General features: G+C 36.6%; 3 protein-coding genes across 3 annotated transcripts; 1 reads left to right on the forward strand and 2 right to left on the reverse strand.

The window, feature by feature from the left end:
* Positions 1-1,819: 1,819 nt before the first annotated feature.
* Positions 1,820-3,541, reverse strand: LOTGIDRAFT_158312 (hypothetical protein; the record flags this gene model as incomplete). The annotated part of the gene is made up of 1 exon (XM_009051024.1): positions 1,820-3,541. The coding sequence occupies one exon, from the start codon at positions 3,539-3,541 to the stop codon at positions 1,820-1,822; it is 1,722 nt and encodes a 573-aa protein (XP_009049272.1).
* Positions 3,542-6,574: 3,033 nt separating this feature from the next.
* On the forward strand, positions 6,575-9,477 carry LOTGIDRAFT_112947 (hypothetical protein; the record flags this gene model as incomplete). Its single annotated transcript, XM_009051025.1, has 3 exons — positions 6,575-6,664; positions 8,890-8,955; positions 9,142-9,477. Coding segments are annotated over 3 exons (492 nt in total), but the record flags the coding sequence as incomplete, so codon positions are not given.
* Positions 9,478-12,707: 3,230 nt separating this feature from the next.
* LOTGIDRAFT_231007 (hypothetical protein) lies at positions 12,708-15,543 on the reverse strand (the record flags this gene model as incomplete). Its single annotated transcript, XM_009051026.1, has 5 exons — positions 12,708-13,360; positions 13,918-13,937; positions 14,371-14,463; positions 14,815-14,978; positions 15,501-15,543. The coding sequence occupies 5 exons, from the start codon at positions 15,541-15,543 to the stop codon at positions 13,330-13,332; spliced, it is 351 nt and encodes a 116-aa protein (XP_009049274.1). The 3' UTR covers positions 12,708-13,329.
* Between the last annotated feature and the right edge of the window lie 6,072 nt (positions 15,544-21,615).

Genomic DNA, 21,615 nt, shown 5'->3' on the forward strand with positions numbered 1-21,615 from the left:
ATTGAAAAGCTTCCAAATGATTTAAATCTTGGGTTGATTTTATGAAGAAAAAAAAACTATGAAAAGAAAAATAAAGTTTTAATACACGTTGACCAGTATATCATATTGGAAGTTTAATATAAGAGTTTAAATATAAGAAATGGAATAAGGTTTAACATCATTGTTCTAATGGAAAATGTGACAGAAATCAACACAGCTGAAAAGCCAAGTTTCAAATTGGCATCAGGTTATATGCAAGATCTAAATAAATATGTGAAACTAGAACTAAATGACTAGACCACTACTTGTAGCACTAAATATTATGAAAATATAACATCAGACCAAACTCTCGTTCCGTTTTTTTTTTTAGCCAATTCAGGTTAGGGTCTAATGACAGCCCTCTAGAAAATTCATCAAATTACTTTTGACCTGACTCAATGACGTTTGCTTTAACCAATCAAATTTCTTCCCTCTCCAGCAAAAGGTTAATTTGATGAACTCTCACAAGGGCTGTCATTAGACCCAAACTGAAGTAGCTATATTCAAAATAAAAGCTAATAAAAAAAACGGAACGAAAATTTGGTCTATTTTTAATTTATACTGGTAATAAACATACAGAAAAACTTAAAGCGGACAGTTATTTAATAATGTATACTCATCAGGGGTATTCAAAACACAAGCACTACAATGCTTACATACATATCAAACATTTTTATATTCTAACCATACAGTATCTCTGCAGACTATCTTTTTAGTAAAAAAACAAATGTTAATTGGATCTACACCAGTCAGATAAATATGGCGATTGTCATGGCAACTTAAAGTTGAGCGAATATATTAACATACATAACATCTAGAAGTATATTTTATAATTAGTTAAATGTAGTTATTGAACTGTCTGACTTAAGCAGTGAATAGGCAAAGTATGATATCTGGCGCGCAACAATCGATACAGTAGAAAATAGAAGACATGAATATATGTGGTTCGGGTCGGCACAATACACTTTAAACATTTTCTACTGTATTGATAATCTGGCATCCAACACACACCTCGAGGCTTTATATTGGGGTTATCACTCCTTGAGCCAAACTAATGTTTCAGTTTTGAATCAGATTGAAGAGTGCAGAAATATCTTTGCTCACTATATATTACCTCAAAATAATAACCACATAATTACGCAATATATACCAGTGTGGTGGGTAAAATGGCAGATACAAAGTGACATCATATAATTACATTATGCTCTACATGGGAGTTAACCCTTTCAACCCTAGCGGCTGGTTTACTGGCCAAACACTAACGTAATATATACCTGAGCAGCCGGTGTACTGCCCGTTGCTAAGTGAAGTCATACAACGTTAACGTCATACACTTTTACTTTTATTACTTGGAGTTCAGGACTTTATATTTCATTTACACTCGTTGTATAAATAACTCTGTCCGACTATATAATATTTGAATAAGAGCACTTTGGTTTTATAATCATAATTCAGGGAGAAGTATCATTTAAAAGCAAGATATTTTATTCCAGGAAAGGCAGTGTCGATGAAATCAGTCTTGATTCCAGGAAAGCATGAAACCTTGATTAACATCAGACAGCCTGGGTTCCATATCACAAAAAATCTTACAATTAAAATTTTCTCCAAATAAAATTTCACATTGAAGACAAATATATTTTGAAGAAACACACACAGGTCGCTTGGCTTCGTAAAAACTGGTTTGCTTCTTGATTTAAACTAAAATCAAGGTATCAGTATTTGAAATTTATCAAAACAATGTTTTTTGATTTCCTAAAATTAAGATATGTTACTGAAACTATCACAGACTTGGATGGAGAAGTTATTCATCACTTATTGAAGTATTTCTTAACTGATTCTGCATTTTGAGCATTCCTGGGGGAGCATATCCTCTTCCTACAGGGGGTCGGACGGACCCACCCATTAAATTGCTGCCACGCCCAGCCATTCCCAGGGATGATGGCATCCTTCCTGTCATTTGCACTCCTCGCATTGAAAATCCTGGACTCTGTATTCCAGTGGACTGAGGTCCTAATGGACGCATCATGGCTCTAATGGAAGATGTTGGCATTCTTGGAGCCATTTGACCACTGTTGGCACCTGGTGCTATCATATCTCTCTGTAATGGAATATTTGATTGACCAAAAATTTTGTCATTTACACCAGCTCCTGGTCCTAGTCCATTTTGCCAAGATGAAGGAGTTTTAGGATTGACATTTCCAGGTTTTGAACTTCCTAAAGATGGCCACCCTGCTCCAGAAACAGAATTTCCAGTTTGTTTTCCAACAGTATGCCATGGATTTCCATCACCATATCCCATCGGTGCTACATTGGGTCTTCGTAAACTTGTCTTCATCTCTTCTTCATCATCAATGTCATCATCATCATCATCTACCACGACTCTAGATTGTGGAGTGGGGCGTGATGCCTCATTACGTTGTCCCCGCCCATGAGACATGACACTCCTAGATTCGTGACGCGGAGGTTCGTATCTTCGATCTGGATAAATTGGGGTTGGAGGTAGAGTGACGCATGGAATATCTTCGTCTGCTGTCGACGGCAAATGTTTATCTGTTAATCGAATCTGATATAGAACTGCTAAAGAATCGGAAATTGCGTAAGCGAGTCTTTGAACGATAGCCAACGAACAAAATTTACACTCCAACTCTTCATGGAATTCACAACGTGTTTTAGAAGTATAGTCCCAATGGTGGCTAGTTAACACATCCAAACAGCCACTCTGGGAAATTTTAGGTCCATTGCCATGTACATAGAGATCCATCAACAAGTCTTCAACACAGTGAACTTTCTTAGTTCTACTAACCCGTCCTAAACGACTCCTGTCATGTAGCCATTCTAGACAATACTCCACTTTATCACGAACCGTAAACACACAGTAAAACGGAGGATACTCTGGCAACTCTCCATTAGGGTTAATAAAGTTTTCGATCTGAATACAAATGCCTGTGTAGTTGCTGTCAGCCTTTTCAAAGTTTTCTATGGGAATCTGATGAGTTTCTTCGCTGCTGTTCATACAACCGTAACGATAGCCCGTTGGTATTTGACCCGGTTCGATAAATCGGTGGAATTTCTTAATAATTCCGCGAGCTAATGAGTATTCAATTATTGCCATTTCACAAGGTAAATAGTCTCCATTTTGAGTTTTGCAGAGAATCTGAAAATCAATAAAATAGAATTTTTCTTCAGTAATGTCTTTTCCTGTCCATTTGGCTGTGACTTCCCTTCTCTCTCTTTGTCTTCTCTTGTCATTTACTTCATTGACATTCACCCGTTTGCTGATAATGTTACCAATATTGTCCATCTTGTGTTTGTCCCCTTCCACCCCTCTCATTCTTGCCTTATACTCTTTCGCCATGCTCTCAAATCTGTCTTTCTCACTTTCAGGCAGGGATTTCCATCTGGGATGTGCAACAGGCACAACATCTGCCATGCCATTCGGAAACACTCTTCCCTCCTTTCGCAAAGAAGGTTCCAGCTCCTTCATATAGAAATAAAAGGCGTTTCTGGCAGGCTTTTTCGGCATTTTATTAGGTATCTGTGAAAGAAGTTAAATCCAACCGACAAAATGACGTGTCAGAACCACTTTCGTTCGTCAAATATGTAATTCTTTTTCATAAACTATTGTCATACTATGAAACACCTAATGAAGAATCTGTCTTGTTAATCAAGGTTCTTGTACCGGAAATGTGGGGAAATTCCGGGTTACGGTTGCTAATAAACTCTACATTTTCAAGTCAAAATTTTGTATAGTTAAGAAGGCAAATTTCACGATTTCAACATAAATGTTACTTTTAGCGATATATTTCTAAATACAAATTGGTATAACCATTCTACGTTCAACTGAAACTTCAAAAATCAAGATTTCAGCAAGTCCCACGTTACTTTGAAGTTTAAATCAATCTCCGACACTCTCGGCCAGGAAGTCAAACTGACCGATGCAAATATGCACAATCGACCAGAGAAGACAAACCGACCAATGTGAATTTTATATACAATTCTTGAACTACGTATTATTTAACCCTTAACAATTTAAAACTTTATTTGATTCAGCATTTTCAGAGGTGATCGATTCTGAGATTGGCAAAAATGATAATAATAAAGCTAAAAAAATGAGGCTAATACTTGTTTAATTTTGATTGGTTGTAACTATGGAAATCTAGATTTGATTGGTCAATCAATGTTGCTTGACAAAACTGTCACAAATGGCACCGTAAGAAGTATTTTGCGTTCGATTAGGGTTCAATAATATCCTTATTAAAATCCGCCTTAATTTAGCGTCGTTGCTCCAAGAAAAATTTTAACAACCCAAGACAATGATGAAATGCAAAAGCTAAAGTTTTCTTCTTCTATATATATTTTGATATGACTCTCTTAAGTTCAACGAAATTCCAGAGCTTACATGGCAAATCTCATTAATCCTCATATCCCATTTTTTTTTTACTCAAAACAATTCCCATCGCTATGCCCTTAAGCAAATAAAGGGACAGTACCCATATCCAGAGCTGTACGGGGGGGGACCGAGTGCCTGAAAAGAGGCTGAGCCGGCCTTGCCTCAGCCCCTTTACCCCACCCGTGTCATTTACGCCTGTAATAGACATACAGGATTATCAGAAATTAGGGGGTATTATCTCATTAACCTTGAAAGGATTAAGATATTTTGTGGGGACGGGATTATTAAATGGACCCTATCCGCTAAGTAGATTAGCCCTGAAAAGATTGTTGTAGTGTCAAATTTGATCGTCTCCCCGTCTCTAACAAAAATAGCTATTATCTAATGTACACTCGTTCAAAATGGAACGTCCAGAATTAAACAAAATGACGGAAGGTATCAAATCTTTCAAAGGGTTTCGTAATCCTATGTGTACGGTGAAATATTTCAAGCAAGTTAGATCACGACGAGAGAAATCATCCAATGCGCAGAGCAATGGACAGGGCGAAACTTTGAGGAACTGGACCGTAGCATTACCAAGAATTCCCAGCGCGGAAGAGAAACCCAGAGAGCTACCTAGTGGTGAATCTGCTCGCTTTGTTGGAAATATCAAGCAAGCAGGACTGGATTCTGCTCGCTTTCTTGGAAATATCAAGCTATCAGGATTAGAATCTGCTCGATTCATTGGTAATATCAATAAGTGCCGTACGATGAATAAATACGCAGTGGATACTGCATCCAGGTTCTCGAAACCGTCTTTCAACTCACAGTCACCTTTCAGCAGCTTGTTGGCGGCGAAGAAAACAAATTCGTCCAGAGTAGATGAACAAACTAAAAATCAGGAGATCGTTTTCACTGGGATTTGTAACCAAATAGCCGACAATTATACTGATGACGACGACATATTTGAAGGTCAGTTTTTTGTTATTTTTTTTAGATAAATGATATCCCGATCATTTGATTATTTGAGAGCAGAATCACAGCTTTTCTTAGTATTCACCATTTTTTTTTTTGCGGATGATTCTTGCCAATGCCGTCCACAATCTGACTCATTTCTGTTCTACTTGTAAAAGTTAACCAATCAAATCCTCCGTTCAGTAAAAGATGTCCTTACTAAGCTACAAGTGTAGAAATCTGTAGAAAAAAAGAAACGGACCATTTACATCTTATTTTTGTGTCAAATTGCATTGCCCCTCCGGATATATTACTTGCTCTTCCAGATATATTACTTGCCCCTCCGGATATATTACTTGCCCCTCCAGATATATTACTTGCCCCTCCAGATATATTACTTGCCCCTTCGGATATCTTACTTGGATATCAAATCTATCCACGGGCATGATAGAGAATAAAACACTTTTCTGATAAAACTTTTAGACGAACCAGCTAAAGACGAAGGGAGCTATGTATACTCTGTTGAGGATCTGTACAGGGATATTTGCAGTAAAAGAGGACAAAGATCGTTAAGATGTATCAGAGATCAACTAAATTCACCCACATTGAACCTCAGTGATAGATTATTACCAAGGAAAGATATCCATTCTCTTTGTGTATTGTTATCGGTAAGTAATCCAGTGCCCCGGTGGCTCAACTTGACCAGGGGGAGGGGGGGGGGTATTAACATTTGTTTTTTTAACATATGGACTCCTGCATTTATTTTCTAGGGCTGCAGTCCCCTCAGAAGTGGGGACCCGCGGACTTTGTTCAACCTGTTCCTATGGCCCATTCCTTTCCGATGTTCGGCTTTCGAGGGCATTCTTAGCATTTAACAAACAACTTCTTCGCAAATGTTAAGTTTTTACTAACTGTGTCTAATATCTTGACTGCAATAGCCACCTTTCTTGTATCGTGTATGTTTACAGCCTTTTTGTCTTTTTTAGCTCTGATTGGCTGTGTTCGCTGGCGTACAATCCAATCAAATCGCTTCATTCCGTGATACAAGAACAGTGACTATTGTAGTCAAGGTATAAGACAAATTTCGTAATATCCCTGACATTGTGAAGGTGAACCAACACAGACAAGCACACTGGGTCTTGTTTTTTTGATAACATTTTATGCCCTCGCCAAATATCTAGTCAAATACACATTATTGTTTTTATATATAACTAGAAAACAGACGATTTCGCTGAATTAGATCTATCCAGAAATATTTTGTGTAAAGATGGCGCCAGGAGTGTTGGTGAAATGTTGAAGAGAAATGACGGAATAGTCAAACTGGTAAGGTTACAGGGTCAAAGGGTCAAGGGTCATCGGTTATGTATATGTATACATGTATTCCCAGTTTACTTAAGTACTGTACACACTGACAACATTTTCGGCAATATGTTGGGTAACATCTCGGTATCACATCAAATTGCGCAAAAAAAATTTGGATCTGTCAAATCACGGCGACAACAGTTCGTCAACATTGGTTTTTCAACATGTTGCCGTTGTCAGTGTGTACAGCTGTAAATGCCGAAAATGTTGTACAATACTTTAGCGATACGAGAACATGATGCAGGACTCTTTTCTACACGTTTCATGTACGTGCATTTTAAATATTATAAGGTCATAGAGTAAAAGGTTATCTATATGCACGTGCATACAACGGTGACAAATATTTTCGTTTCGATTTGTTACATGGATCTGTAGACATTATAAAAACGATAAGTTATTTGTCCAAGAAGGATTTAACCAATCAAATGCTTTGTTCAGAACTAATACATTGTATTTTAAACCACTATTTCAGGAATTAAAATACTGTAAACTGAGTTCAGATGGTACTGGAATGATCCTGGAATCTTTAGAGAGGAACAGAACGTTACAGACTCTAGATTTATCTGGTAATTTTTTACTGGCCCATTTCATGGTTTAATTTACATGGGATGATGTGGTCTGCAATATTACGACCAAATAGTCAAATTAGTTTTACTTTTACCATTAGGTCATGGGCTTGCCCCCCCCCCCCCCCAAGCCTATAATCAGTGGCTCAACTACCATAGGGACTGGTTGCACTAAGTCCTAATCTCCAAATTGTCCATTAACAAGCATTAAATTGACTTACAGAGGGGTCTCGGAGTGCAAGAGAGCATTTATGTTAAAAATAAATGCCCTGGAGAGGGTCTCCGACCCGCTTAAGTTCATGGGTCCCCAACTAGTTGAGCCACTGCCCAAGAAACATTATTAGAAATATCTATCACGTTAATAGGATAACTTAATTCGTTCACTGAATATAGATTAAGATAAGCTTAAGATTATTGAACTATAGCGTTCATTACCGCTATAATGGGAGCATGCAATATTAATATGAAAAAATATGTTGAAATACCAAATGCATCGTAGAGTGTACAATCGTAGTCTATAATCTTTAATAATTTCGTTTGCAGGTAACAAATTGTCGGTTTTAAATATAAAACAGTTGGTCAACCTCCTCAAAGTAGGTACAAACAATACAGTCTTAATTCACAAGTATGGTAGCTGATAGTGGCCACTTGCACGGTTTTGCCTTTTTAAGCCACCATAGATTAAGCATATTTCAAAATGATTGAAATGTTGTATGTGTCATTGTTGACCAATAAAGGAAGGAACGTTTGTTTTTAAAATTATCAACTGTGCTCAAGAAGCCCCCAAGAGATTAGCGACACCCATTTGCATACAGACTGCATCATTGTAGTTTGACGACCATGGACATTTGAGAATGGGCAAAAAAAACCCTGATCTGGTATATTGCGCCCATGGAACGTTGCATAGTGCCCAAGTGCACTATGGTTCAGAAAAATATAACGTAAAACTTTGATTCGTTTTTATTGTAGTGCAATAAATCTCTAAGGGAGATAAGTTTAAGTTACTGTGGTATTGATGAAGCAGGGGCGATAATTCTAGGCTCAATGATAGGTAAGTAGAGTTATCGAACTTCATTCAGAACGAAAGAAAAGGGCGCATAATCTAAAATGCAATGTCAGACGACAGTGTTCTATACAGGGGGTTACTATAATGAAGTTTTCTTGCATTTGAGACACCCATTTTATGGCAATCTTCACAATGTCAAGCTATTACGAATTTTGTCTTATTCCTTGACTTCAATAGCCACTATTCTTGTATCAAGGAATACAGCGATTTTATTGGATTGTAAGCCAGCAAATACAGCCAATCTATAGAAAGCCTTTAAACAATAAGCCATAATGTCTTAATAGTGTCTTTCTGTCGAGGTTCTGATTGTCTGTATTAACTAGCGTAAAATCCAATCAAATCATTGTATTTACAAACCTCCGAATACATAAGAATAGCGATCATAAGTTTCAAACGCAACTCTCTTGGCAGTTGGGCTGTAAGTTCGGATTTATATAACCAATTATGGTGAGAGGACACATTTAATCATAAACTGTATGCTTGATGGATTTTGTGTTTATGATTAGGATTTAAACTTTTGAAATTATATTCCAGGAGACAATATGTATCTCAAGTCTTTAGATCTGAGTTGGAATGGCATCAGAAAGAGAGGGGCCAAGGCCTTCTGTGACGGATTGGCGGTGAGTATATATCTGCAGTACATGTATATAGCATCTTGAATTTGATTGCCATTGGTAGACAAATTTAATACAATCTTATAGCCCCGTTCTGACAACCTAAAAGTACAATTGACAGCAAATTTCAGTAGAATTGGTTTTCACTCCTGGGTTAGGGATTTAGTTTGACATATATTTTTTGAATTGTAGGAGAATGCAACGCTGGAGAATATGAATCTATCGTGGAATGGTCTAGGTAGAGAGGGATGTAAGGCGTTAGAACATTGTCTACAGGAAAACCGAGTTTTAAAAAACTTAGATTTAACTTGTAACCGAATCGACTTCATAGCTCTTAAACCACTTGTTAATGCTCTAGTTAAAAACGAAACTTTACGCAATATTAAGGTGAGTGATCTTGAATCCAGACCACGCCAATCCACTTCCATTTCATTGAAAGTCCTGTCTGTTGACCCTCTTGATACCTTTGTGGCCCCCTTCTCTCATAGAAACTCCACCGAATCCCCAAATCGCTCATTGCTCATGTAGCCGGGAATACCCGAGTTTTTAAGCTAGCCGGTAGTCCGGGCTATACCGAGTCTCTTTGCCAGGCGATAGCTAGGACTATCCTAACCCCTAAACAATACGTTCAAGACTAGCGCTTGTCGGGAATATCTGAGCTTCTTATCTAGTAGACCGAAACATCTGTCTCTATTCCAGCCTCTGATAGCTATATCAATATCCATAAGAGGCTGGAATAGAGGCAGATGTTCCGGACCACTTATCTGGGTACTTACAACGGCTACCTAAACCTTCTCTAGTTAGGACTATCCGAGCGTCTAAGTTTTTGAACACATATTCAATAAAAGATAGATAGATATTTATTGTATTGTTCGCCCTATTTGGGCAGAATACATCATGATACAAGATAATACGTGACATCAATTAATGGTTATAAGAAGAGATAATTGAACTCTAGATCGTAATTGAAGCAAGTAAATTATTTTTATTTCCAGCTGTCATCCAACCCAATAACAACTCGAGGAGCCATAGCTATGCTAACTGCTATCAAACAATCACCAGACTGTGCTATCAACGAGATTGATTTGACGGTAAGTCGTGAGGTAGAAGCTAGAGTAGGAGGGGGGGGGGGGGGTGTAGGTCGTGTGAAAAGTTGAGGGGAGGAAGGTGATTGTAGGTAGTTTTCCAACAGCGACTCGAAAACATTTGAAAGATACAATATAACCTTTGGTTATAAGTTTGTTCATTCGAATTGTCCAGACGTTTTGTTGAGCTTGGTTCCCAACCTTTCCAGCCATAACATTCCCAGAGCAATCAATCAAATCTTATCACACCCCAAAACAATGGGAATTCAAAACATTCTGAAACACCCCAGGATTGGAACCAGGGCGCTAGATTGAGACGAACAAGTGTCGTTGTTTAATTTTCAGGAAATTCCAGTGAATGGCACGTTTATGAAATGTTTAGCAGAATTATACGACGATCGACCAATCAAAGTTCTACATGGAAATAATTTGCATAATACTGACACGGAGAAGCCGGAAGCGGCACTGGATTCCTACGACCCGTGTATGGTTCTGTTTGAATTCATGAGACAGAAGAAACTAAGGTTAACTGATCTATTCTTTGTGCTTGACGCTGATAAAAGTGGGACTATTACTCGACAAGAACTGATGAAGGCGTTTCAGGTGAGAAACGGTGTTTTTGTATGTTTGTACATCTTCATGATGTATTACTGCGTCTGAAAGTTTCACAACATTGGTCATTTTTGTATGTTCGTAAATGCAGTGTTTTGATTAGGTTGAATGTTTGAATACAGGCAATCTAACTTCCGTGATATAAGAAAAGTGCCTAAGGATGTTAAAGTATTACACACAGTTTGTAATAAAGCTTGATGCCCCCTTAGCACGCCCAGTATCCAACATAACATTATTTTTCGATTGTCAAAATATAACAGGTTAGTAAATATTCTCATTACCCATAAATTTTGGCCTCATAGAAATATATATCATGTGCATACAAGAGCGATATAGGCTATACTTGATTCTGAACATGGATAATTTATTTTTTGTATTTTACAGGCCATGAATCTACCACTATCACAAGGAGCTTTAGGACTGTTAATGGAAAGGTTGGATGCAGATGAAAGCGATGAAATTGATATAGTGTAAGTGAATCATATCTGCTGTCTGATGCGGCTTGTAGAATTATCTTTTCGCCGACGGTCAAAAATTTCTCCCAAAACTTATAACTCCCCCCTCCAATTTTTATCGTAGCAAGAAAATATGACACCCTGTATTACTTTGACTCCAGCGTCTACCTGCAGTTGGCGTGAATGCTTCCAAATCTGGTTATCCGTTCCAAATTCCAGATAGGTCAACTTTTATTCAATGACCGATCATCATATAACAATAAGATTAAGTCGGCAAAAAAAAAAATTTAAATGAATACAGTTTTACGTCCTACTTTTCTGCACCGTGTAGGCTAATTAAGGAGATAATTTTTCAAGGACAGCAGCATTAGCCTGCTCTTTTTCGATTTCCAACTATCATGGGATCTTTAACGTACACAGCCTATAGCATACGCGGACTCGGTTTATTGTTCCGTCCTAACGACTAGACGCTTTTTCCATGTCATCCCATCCGACGTGCCAAGGGGAAAGGTCGAAAGATCCGAAAGTTTCATCTCCACCTATGCCGGGATTAAACCCTATAGACCTTCGGGGAAAAGGATGATATGTAATGCTGCATTCAATTCAATTTCTAGTACCTCATCTGTCAACTCTACCAAACCTAAGACTGAATAATTCGGCTGGTGTATCCCATACAGTTATATATGATGTAAAATATTAGATTTGTTTCTTTTTTTCAGGGAGTTGAAAAGTGGACAGAAAAATGTGTTAAGGAAGGCCCACGCTATGAGAAACGGTAGCCCTGAATATTGTGCCATTCTAGACGATATACAAGAACATGTTAAGAACGCTATAGAGCGAAAACGAAAAAAGAAACCCTTCCAAGAAAAAGACATAATTTCACAAATTGAGAGAGCAATGAAATGATTCGTAGTGTAGATAAACCCGATAAGATTTTGATTGTGTTGTCGAATTGCCATATTTTACTTTAAAGCTGCAAATAGGCGAAGTACATGGAGCCCTACTTTCTACTGTAGCGACAATCCTGCATAATAAGCCGTACCGCATCTTCACAATGGTCAAGGTACTGCAAACTTCGTCCTATACCTTGACTGAAATAGCAAAAAGCAATCTTTTTTGTGTCACAGATTGTAGCGATTTGATTGGATTGTACGTAATGCAGTATTCTGTGATACAAGAAAGGTGACTATTGCAGTCAAGATATCAGACGCAGTTCTAATAGCTTGACATTGTGAAGATGGCCAGTTTCAACGCAATACTATTAATGAAAAGAAAGCTATGCAAATTTGAACTATTTTGTATTTGAGTTGGGTTTCTTTTTTGTAATCCGAAGCAACAAATGTCCATTTATATTATTATTATTAAAAAATATGGAAAGATGCCATTATATCTCGTATCTCTTTTTTTTTTTATGCCGGTGGCAATCACAGGGCAGTAACTACGGTCTAGGAGTCACAAATCCTCTAGAGTTCAAACGGTATCCACTTTTACGATATTTGACTCGATGTAGTTACGGACTGCTGCTTTCAAACGTGAATTAAATAGGGTGTGATCCCTGCTCCGCCTAAGAATATTGCCCACAAACAGGAAACAAATACAATACACAGATACACAAATGAATTTTATTGCACATCAAGATAATATTATGTACACCATTCATTTAATTTATTCATTTCAATTCTTTACAAATCAGATATACAATGTACCACACATTGAGCTCAACTGAATAGCTTGTGGAATTCAGCTATAACCCTAACATATTCAGGTTGAAAATCTATGTCATACGTCTACAATCAAATAACAAATTGACATGAAGGTGATGTCAAATAACTTTAATATTGATTATCTGGATCCTTTGTCTATAAGATTAATAGAAATAAAGATCTGGAAAATGGAGATTGATAAAATAAACATGTTTGTAGACGAACTGGTTGTTAGATCTTCCTTCTAACTAAGTGATGCATGTAGCTGGAATTATGAACAATAAAATGGTTAAATAATTAGATGATTTATTTAGAATTTTTAATTGATACCCAGCCCTACTAATCATTGCAAAATAGATCATAGAATGAGTTCCTGCCCAACATAAAAAATCTGTTCTGTGTCACTTATCAAAACAGATGATAATAACATCATGTAGGCTATAGTTATGGGAGGATGATTTGAATCATGATAATGCCACTAGATACTGAAGACTAATTCCTAGTTTGATGAAGATGATAAAGATGCTAGTAAACATGGACCATTCCGTATAAAAATCTAATAGGTGTTAAGAAAAAATATGATAGAAAACAAACCACAGCTATGTAAACCAGGGGTGTTGATTTGGCCCTATTTTCTAGACATGACTGGCAAAGTTGAAAAACTCAGAGACTGAGAGACATCAGGTGCCAAAGATGACAATAAATCAAGGCTAGTAGGGTAAGCATATACTTGGTAAATATCATACTTTATTTCTCATGGCCCTTCCACTGTAGAAGTGATTTATGCTTAGGTAAAACAGAATGTTTACTTATGATTGCTGGGTATTAGGGGGTGAGAGATGACGATGGGTCGACTATCGTGCACTAGCATAGGCATTTGCTTGGGTATGATATGGCCTATCTAGATTTGTTACTCTTCACAGAATTTTTATTTCCTCTTATTTGCTTGGGTAGGTGTGATATAGTTTCATCGAGATTTGTGACGGTACTCAAGATTGCCATGGAGTAAGATATAGGTCTATCTAGATCTTTTCTAATGTTGACTGTAAGGACATATTTTAGCAGCAAACTGAATACACTACCTGTTATAATGATTTGATATTAAAAGGATACGTCCAAGATAAAACATATGTCTACAAGATACAGTTAAGGAAGATATCATACGAACAATGAGCAGTAACTCAGAAGGTACACAGACGAAATTTTTACAACGCTCCGGAATATTGAATATTATAAAAAGCTTCCGTTGTATATGTGACAGAGAAGGCCTCTTCATATATCTGATACCTTGATATTACATTGTTTGATATACCATAGCTCGTATTGCACACTTGGTCCAGACTGGTTCTGACAAGTAATCACATGCTTGACTAGGTCAGATGTCCACTCACTGCAGACTGGATAATGATGACTTATATTTCAAGAATTAACACTTCCCCCCATCCTCGAAAAAACCATCCATACTTCCGAGTTCTTCTCAATCAAAGAATCATTTTAAAATTCTTATATGCTCTTATTGGCCAATTTTATGTTCATTCTAAGATGTAGAATTGTTTTAAAGGATACAAATAAAGCTCCAAGTAAACCATTTGTAAAGAGAATCTTTCTTGATACAAAGAAATTATTCCATCGAGATCCTGCCTTGATTAGCACCATAACCTGAAAGACAATGTTCATAAATATAAATCAAACTCTGTACCTGATTGACATAATGAAAATGGGTAATGTCTTCAATGTTCAATAACAGTAATTTGTTAAGGACAAAGGATAATGTTTCTTTCTGTGCACAATATTGGTCTAATGAGGACAAGTAACACTATACAGTGTGCAAAAAAAGAAATTTTCATGGATTGAAATTAATTAATGAAGACAGCCAATGCCATGCAGTGTGCAATGACAATCCAATTTTGCATCTGAGGTAGAAGACAGTTGACACCACGCAGAATGAGATCTTTAACACAGACTCTTGAATCTGTAAAATTATTGGAACGTAAAACCAAGAATACTTACAGAAAATAAAATAGATGTGATAAAATAAAAAGCAAATCCATAGAGACCAGTTAGACCTAAAATTCCTGCAGATGCTCCACCTAAACAGGCCATTGATGTTCGACAATATTCTAATATGGACGCATTCTGTCGTAATGCCATTTCACTATATGCCACATTGTCACCTGAAATAGTCAATATTCGAATGGGTATAGTGGTTGGTATTTTTAGTAATAAAAATAGGATGATTATTAATGATCAAAGAAGTAGTAAACATTGAATATATAAATTTGTGATGAGCAATTGTCCTATTTCTCATTTCTTTGATAGCAATTATCTGGTGAGCAACTGTCTGTATCCCATTGTGGTTTATCTACTTTACCAGCTGAGCTAAGTTTCTGCCTTCCATGACACTCAAAATATTCTGGATATGATGACTGAAACTGAGCTCTGCTGGCAGGCTGGATGACTGCATACCTATGATGTATTAATCCTAGTTCTAGTATTAGTAGGTAGGGGTCACATTAAATAATGGACTACAATTTTATGCCTTAATTCTTCTTCCTTCCTATGATGTAATTGTAAATCATTTGCGACCGGTGTATCTTAGGGCTGATATTTCTAGGTATTTAATGTCTAGTATTCGGTGAGGAACCCCTGGGCCACCACTATTAGTAAAGGAGAGAGTAATCAAAGTAATAGCTCACTTTTTCGACTCTTACGAGTTCGTACTGCAATGGTAGTCGCCATGTTGGAAAGTTTCTTATTATGAGTTATTCCCCTTGGATTAGAAAAAAAAAAAAAATGTTGCGTTCGTTAACTTTCTCTTATCATTGTCATGTCATCTGGTCGGACATGGATCATTCGCCCATAAGAATGTACCCTCCCCTCTGATGCTATTGTGTCAATTACAGTTTTTTGTCACTGTGGACATTAATGTTTGACTCCATGGCGACATTGCAGGTACTATGTGAAAAGGGAATAGACTGACAACTGTCCGGGATTTTGTCTGATTTGTTTGGTTAGGCATGAATTGATCTGGTTGTATTTGATGATTTTGACTATTGTAGTAGTGACGGGTGTCGCGCTTGAAGCATACCATGCTAATTTTTTTCTTCTCTTCTCTTCCTCGTCTACCTTGTTTTGTTCGTGGAATCATTTATTCTGCAATGACAACTATTAACATTAAAGCCCAACGCAGACGAGGAACATTTCTGTCGACGAACAAGAACATCGAACAAATATATTTGTTTTCCGTTATCCGCAGACGACAAACATTGAAAATTGGAACAATACGCCAGTGTCACGGAAAATCACATGACCTCAAAATGGAAGATTATGTAAAATTGGGTTAGCTATTTTATTAATTTAAAAAAAGACGGCGAATTAGGAGCATTTGGGTCCGTACCTGGATTCAACGTTGTAAAGAGCAGGGTGTGTTCGGGAACCTTGTAAATTTACCAGTTGTTTCCAGGGCTTGTGCTATTTCTTGCATCGCAGCGTACTTCTTGTTCCTATCTGAATAGTCGGGCGAAGAAATCATAAACAAACAGGCAGATTGCGACCACATATCTACTAAAATCTGCTCCTTCTCCACAGTCCAAAATTTTGTCTTGGTGGATTCACTGGACGTCGCCATTATGAGTGTCATGTGGTCTGGCTTCGATCGCTGATTGGTCTTTCGTCGATAAATGTTCGACGCTAATGTTCGTCGTTAACGCAGACGGCGAACAAAGAATTGTTCGGGAGGCAAACAACTTTAAAAAATCAAACATGTTTGATTTCACGAACAATTCTCACGAACATTTTTGTTCGTGTTTCTGTAATCCGCAGACGGTGAAAAAAATGATCGAAACAAAATTTTTACGATTGTTCGCTTAAAATGTTCCTCGTCTGCGTTGGGCTTAACTGCCTAACTCCGGAGTTCTCAACCATTTTCCCTTGAATTACCACATTCAGGATCTCGAGCAAGTGTATTAGTCACCACCCCACCCCCTTTCTGGGCCTGCACCCAACAAATCCTTACTTTTTTCGTGATCTTTCCTTAATATACGCGCAATCTCTTTCACACCGAGAACGCTTGGCCTAACTACATGTGGACAGGAAATAAAATGAATGGAGCTTTACTTTCTATATAATATGCTAACAGATTAACAGATCAGCAGTTTCAAATGTTGTATCATCGAGTTCTTAAATGCCCGGTGCTGTCTGCCCCCACCCTTAATCCCTTTTGGCAATTGTGTATTCCCTATCCAAATCTACTCCGATGAGTCACAGTGAAAATTTAAAAAGTATCTCGAAATGTATGTCGAACCCATTGTTAAACGAAGTCATTGAGGACATGATCGTGTTCTAAAAATGACTAAAAATGAGATTTTCTCATAAATCAAGATTCACCGTCCTTCAACTGTTGTCACACAGTTTCCTTTTTAAATATAGATATATCTAAAGCAGGGATTTTCACCCTGGGGTAATTCTGAAAGTTTTGTGGGGTAATGAGGTGCTTTGTAGTCTGGCTTAAAAGTCAAAATTTATAGGGGTAGGGGTAGTGCGATTGATCAAGGGTCCTGAAAGGAGTAATAAAAAGAAAAAGGCTGAAAACCCCTGGCCTCGTATTCTCGAATCAATGTTAGAAGATAAGAATCTAGGACATCCTAGAGCTAACAGCGTTTCGAGAATACATAGCCTGATCTAGAACTTCACTTAATTTCTCGTAACTTTTCATTAACGCCACCGCCTGCTTCCTTGTTTATGCGAGGGATACAGTCTCCTGAAATAAAATGGAAGTGCTCTGTACTGTCATGAAATGAAATTGTTGTTGGTCTAATAAAATTACATTGAAAAGCTCTATATCCAAAAGGAAAACTATACAACTCAGTGATCTATTGAACTGTTCTATTGAACTCAAAAATAAAAAGCTCTATACCTCATTGGTCTATTGAATTGGTCTATTGTACTGTTCTATTGAACTCAAAAGGAAAACTATACAACTCATTGGTCTATTGAACTGTTCTATTTAACTCAAAAGGAAAGCGTTTTACATCATTGGTCTATTGAACTGTTCTATTGAACTTAAAGGGAAAGCTCGATACCTAATTGGTCTATTGAACTGTTCTATTGAACTTAAAAGGAAAGTGCTATACATCATTGGTCTATTGAACTGTTCTATTTAACTCAAAAGGAAAGCGCTATACATCATTGGTCTATTGAACTGTTCTATTGAACTTAAAGGGAAAGCTCGATACCTAATTGGTCTAATGAACTGTTCTATTGAACTAAAAAGGAAAGCGCTATACATCATTGGTCTATTGAACTGTTCTATTGAACTTAAAGGGAAAGCTCGATACGTAATTGGTCTATTGAACTGTTCTATTTAACTCAAAAGGAAAGCGTTTTACATCATTGGTCTATTGAACTGTTCTATTTAACTCAAAAGGAAAGCGCTATACATCATTGGTCTATTGAACTGTTCTTATGAACTTAAAGGGAAAGCTCGATACCCCATTGGTCTATTGAACTGTTCTATTGAACTAAAAAGGAAAGTGCTATACATCATTGGTCTATTGAACTGTTCTATTGAACTAAAAAGGAAAGCGCTATACATCATTGGTCTAATGAACTGTTCTATTGAACTAAAAAGGAAAGCGCTATACATCATTGGTCTATTGAACTGTTCTATTGAACTAAAAAGGAAAGCGCTATACATCATTGGTCTAATGAACTGTTCTATTGAACTAAAAAGGAAAGCGCTATACATCATTGGTCTATTGAACTGTTCTATTGAACTAAAAAGGAAAGCGCTATACATCATTGGTCTATTGAACTGTTCTATTGAACTAAAAAGGAAAGCGCTATACATCATTGGTCTAATGAACTGTTCTATTGAACTAAAAAGGAAAGTGCTATACATCATTGGTCTAATGAACTGTTCTATTGAACTAAAAAGGAAAGCGCTATACATCATTGGTCTAATGAACTGTTCTATTGAACTAAAAAGGAAAGCGCTATACATCATTGGTCTATTGAACTGTTCTATTGAACTTAAAGGGAAAGCGCTATACATCATTGGTCTAATGAACTGTTCTATTGAACTAAAAAGGAAAGCGCTATACATCATTGGTCTAATGAACTGTTCTATTGAACTAAAAAGGAAAGCGCTATACATCATTGGTCTATTGAACTGTTTTATTGAAATAAAAAGGAAAGCGCTATACATCATTGGTCTATTGAACTGTTCTATTGAAATAAAAAGGAAAGCTCTATACTTTAACAGGAAGAAGGAAAACAAGCATCTAATTGCTCATACAAAAGAATAAATTGTACGTCAATGTATAAGGAAATGCAGTAGACATCATAACTTTACACTTTTCAAATTCTGATCACTTATTACTCATTATGGGTTACAGGGCTGTTATGAGTATATATAGCCTAGTTTTATCATCATAATCTATCTTTCAGATACTAAACGTCTTTATATTGTTACAGGTTTATTTTGACATCTCTGTCACCTATTTGCATAACTTAAAACCACAGTATGCTAGTTTATCAATGAATAATGATGGATTTTTACGATCCAATGCCCTGCTTTAGATTGGGCTAATGAAATAAAAAAATAAAGGAATTTCACTTTCCACTGCTATAGATTACAGGGGCAAAAAGTTTTTTCGGGCGAGGGGTCGGGGAGACTTCAAACGGTTACCATCTTTTCCATAGACATATCTATATTAAGCTGGTTTATGGATAAAATCTAGTTTTCTGCTCTACATTGGGTTTATAAAATCATCAAGAGCTTCTCTTCCTTTCTGCTGACATTGTACTAATGAATTGAAATGAAATGGAGTTCTGTACTCTAATAGATGTATGTGATTGCAGGGTCACAGATTCGACGGCTGTTGTTGATAAGAAGTGAAATTTGTTTTAAAAATTGTCTTTTGGGTAAATGCTAAGTGACTGTTGATTGATGAATCACTCTGATCATCGTTGGCTCCAAACGAAACGTGTTGTTCTTACATGGAAAAAACACGCACGAACATATTTCACCACCATTTTGAATCGCTTTTTCGACTTTATAAGTCGAATTTTGATAGGGTTATAATATTTAAACTAAGCCTTAAAATCACATGAAGTTTTAGAAATGGCTTTAAAAGTGATTTGAAGGCTTTGTTGAAATATCATAGCCTTTTAAAAACTTACGGCTGTGAACTGCGTTCCATGTAAGGACCCTATGTAGTTTCGTATGCGCCCGAGCATAGATTCAGTCTACGGATTCTTCCAAGAATTGTTAAGTGCACACAAGTTTTGACTGTATGTTTTGTAGGAAGCTCTTCACCGGCGTTCCTTTAAGTAGGCTCTATCAATCAGCCCTCTAGCAACTTCGTTCAATGCACGAAAGACTGGATCACGAGACAACTCTTATAAATTGACAATTAAATTCCAGTTAAAAACCGTCATGGCGCCTAAAGTAAAAGAAACTGCCATGTCACTCTTGATAATTTATAGTCAGTTGAAAATTGAGGTATGCCAAGCCCTGGTAGAGTGAGGGCTAATTTTGTCTCTGGCTTGTTTTTATGGTAATGTCAGTTAACATGTGAATTATGTAGTCTAATGATGAAGGTGATGTTGAACATGTCATGTAAACGATTAGGATATCTACCAGGCCTGTAGGATCGTGGTAAAAACAGGAATTATGATCAGAGTCACAAACCGAAATGGATTTGATTTTCATTTTACACTTATAATATGTAAGTATTAATGAGTATTTGGATAAAATTCGGATGGAGTATATATATTTTTGATTGAAGTCATTATCTAAGTTAATTATTGGAAATCCTAAAATCTTAAATCTTACCAATCGCATCTTAATCTCCGAAATGGGATTTTTTTAGCCGTCGAAATTTGCTCCGTCAAATGCATGTGTGTACAGAATTATCTATGTTTGAAGGTTAAAATGACGACTAGTCTTTTTTCGAGATTCCGCCCTATATAAAAAGGAATATAGATGTAGAAAGTGAAATTTCTAGTTTGAGATATATTTAAAGGGATTATGCGATTTTAGTTCATTTCTAGTACTTCTGAAGACTTGTATATAACTTATATTCAAAATGAATAAAATTGGAACTTAATAATATAATCATGGAATTTTGCAACCTCCACAGTTCGGCTGTACAAATGGAAGCTATAGGTGTACCCGATACACACTTAGAAAACCTCATTAAAATACCCTCAAGGAATATAACTACATTTTCTTGAGTTCATCCGGATTTATAAAATTACAAATTTGTGATTGGGTAATAATGCTGCAAACGAAGAGAAAATTGTAAAAACAGGGCAACACGGACAAAAAGTTCATTCATAAATCACAAATCTTAAAAATATATAAATAGAGGAACTCGTGTTAGATTTTGTTAAAATAGCCTGATATACATTCGACTTTGGGCCCTGAACAAAGTTTACGGCAATAAATAAGTTTTCTCGGTTTTGAGATATGAATGACTTGGGTTCATTCATATTTTACAATATATTCCACTACATGTTTCAGGTTCTGAAATCTTAATACACAATTGATGTATTGAGTATTGTTTTAACAGTGGAATTTCGATATCTCTCTACAATTGATGTATTAAACACTATTTTAACAGTGGTATTTCTATATCTCTCTTAGCCTTGGTATTTCTATATCACTCTACAAGTTTTGTATGTTTTCACACTAAAATATTTGTATGAAGGCAGAGTTATTTCTATATAGCTCTACAATTGATGTATTGAGCACTATTTTAACAGTGGTATTTCTATATCGCTCTACAATTGATGTATTGAGCACTA

The sequence above is a fragment of the Lottia gigantea genome (assembly GCF_000327385.1).
Source record: "Lottia gigantea unplaced genomic scaffold LOTGIsca_16, whole genome shotgun sequence".
NCBI lineage: Eukaryota > Metazoa > Mollusca > Gastropoda > Lottiidae > Lottia > Lottia gigantea.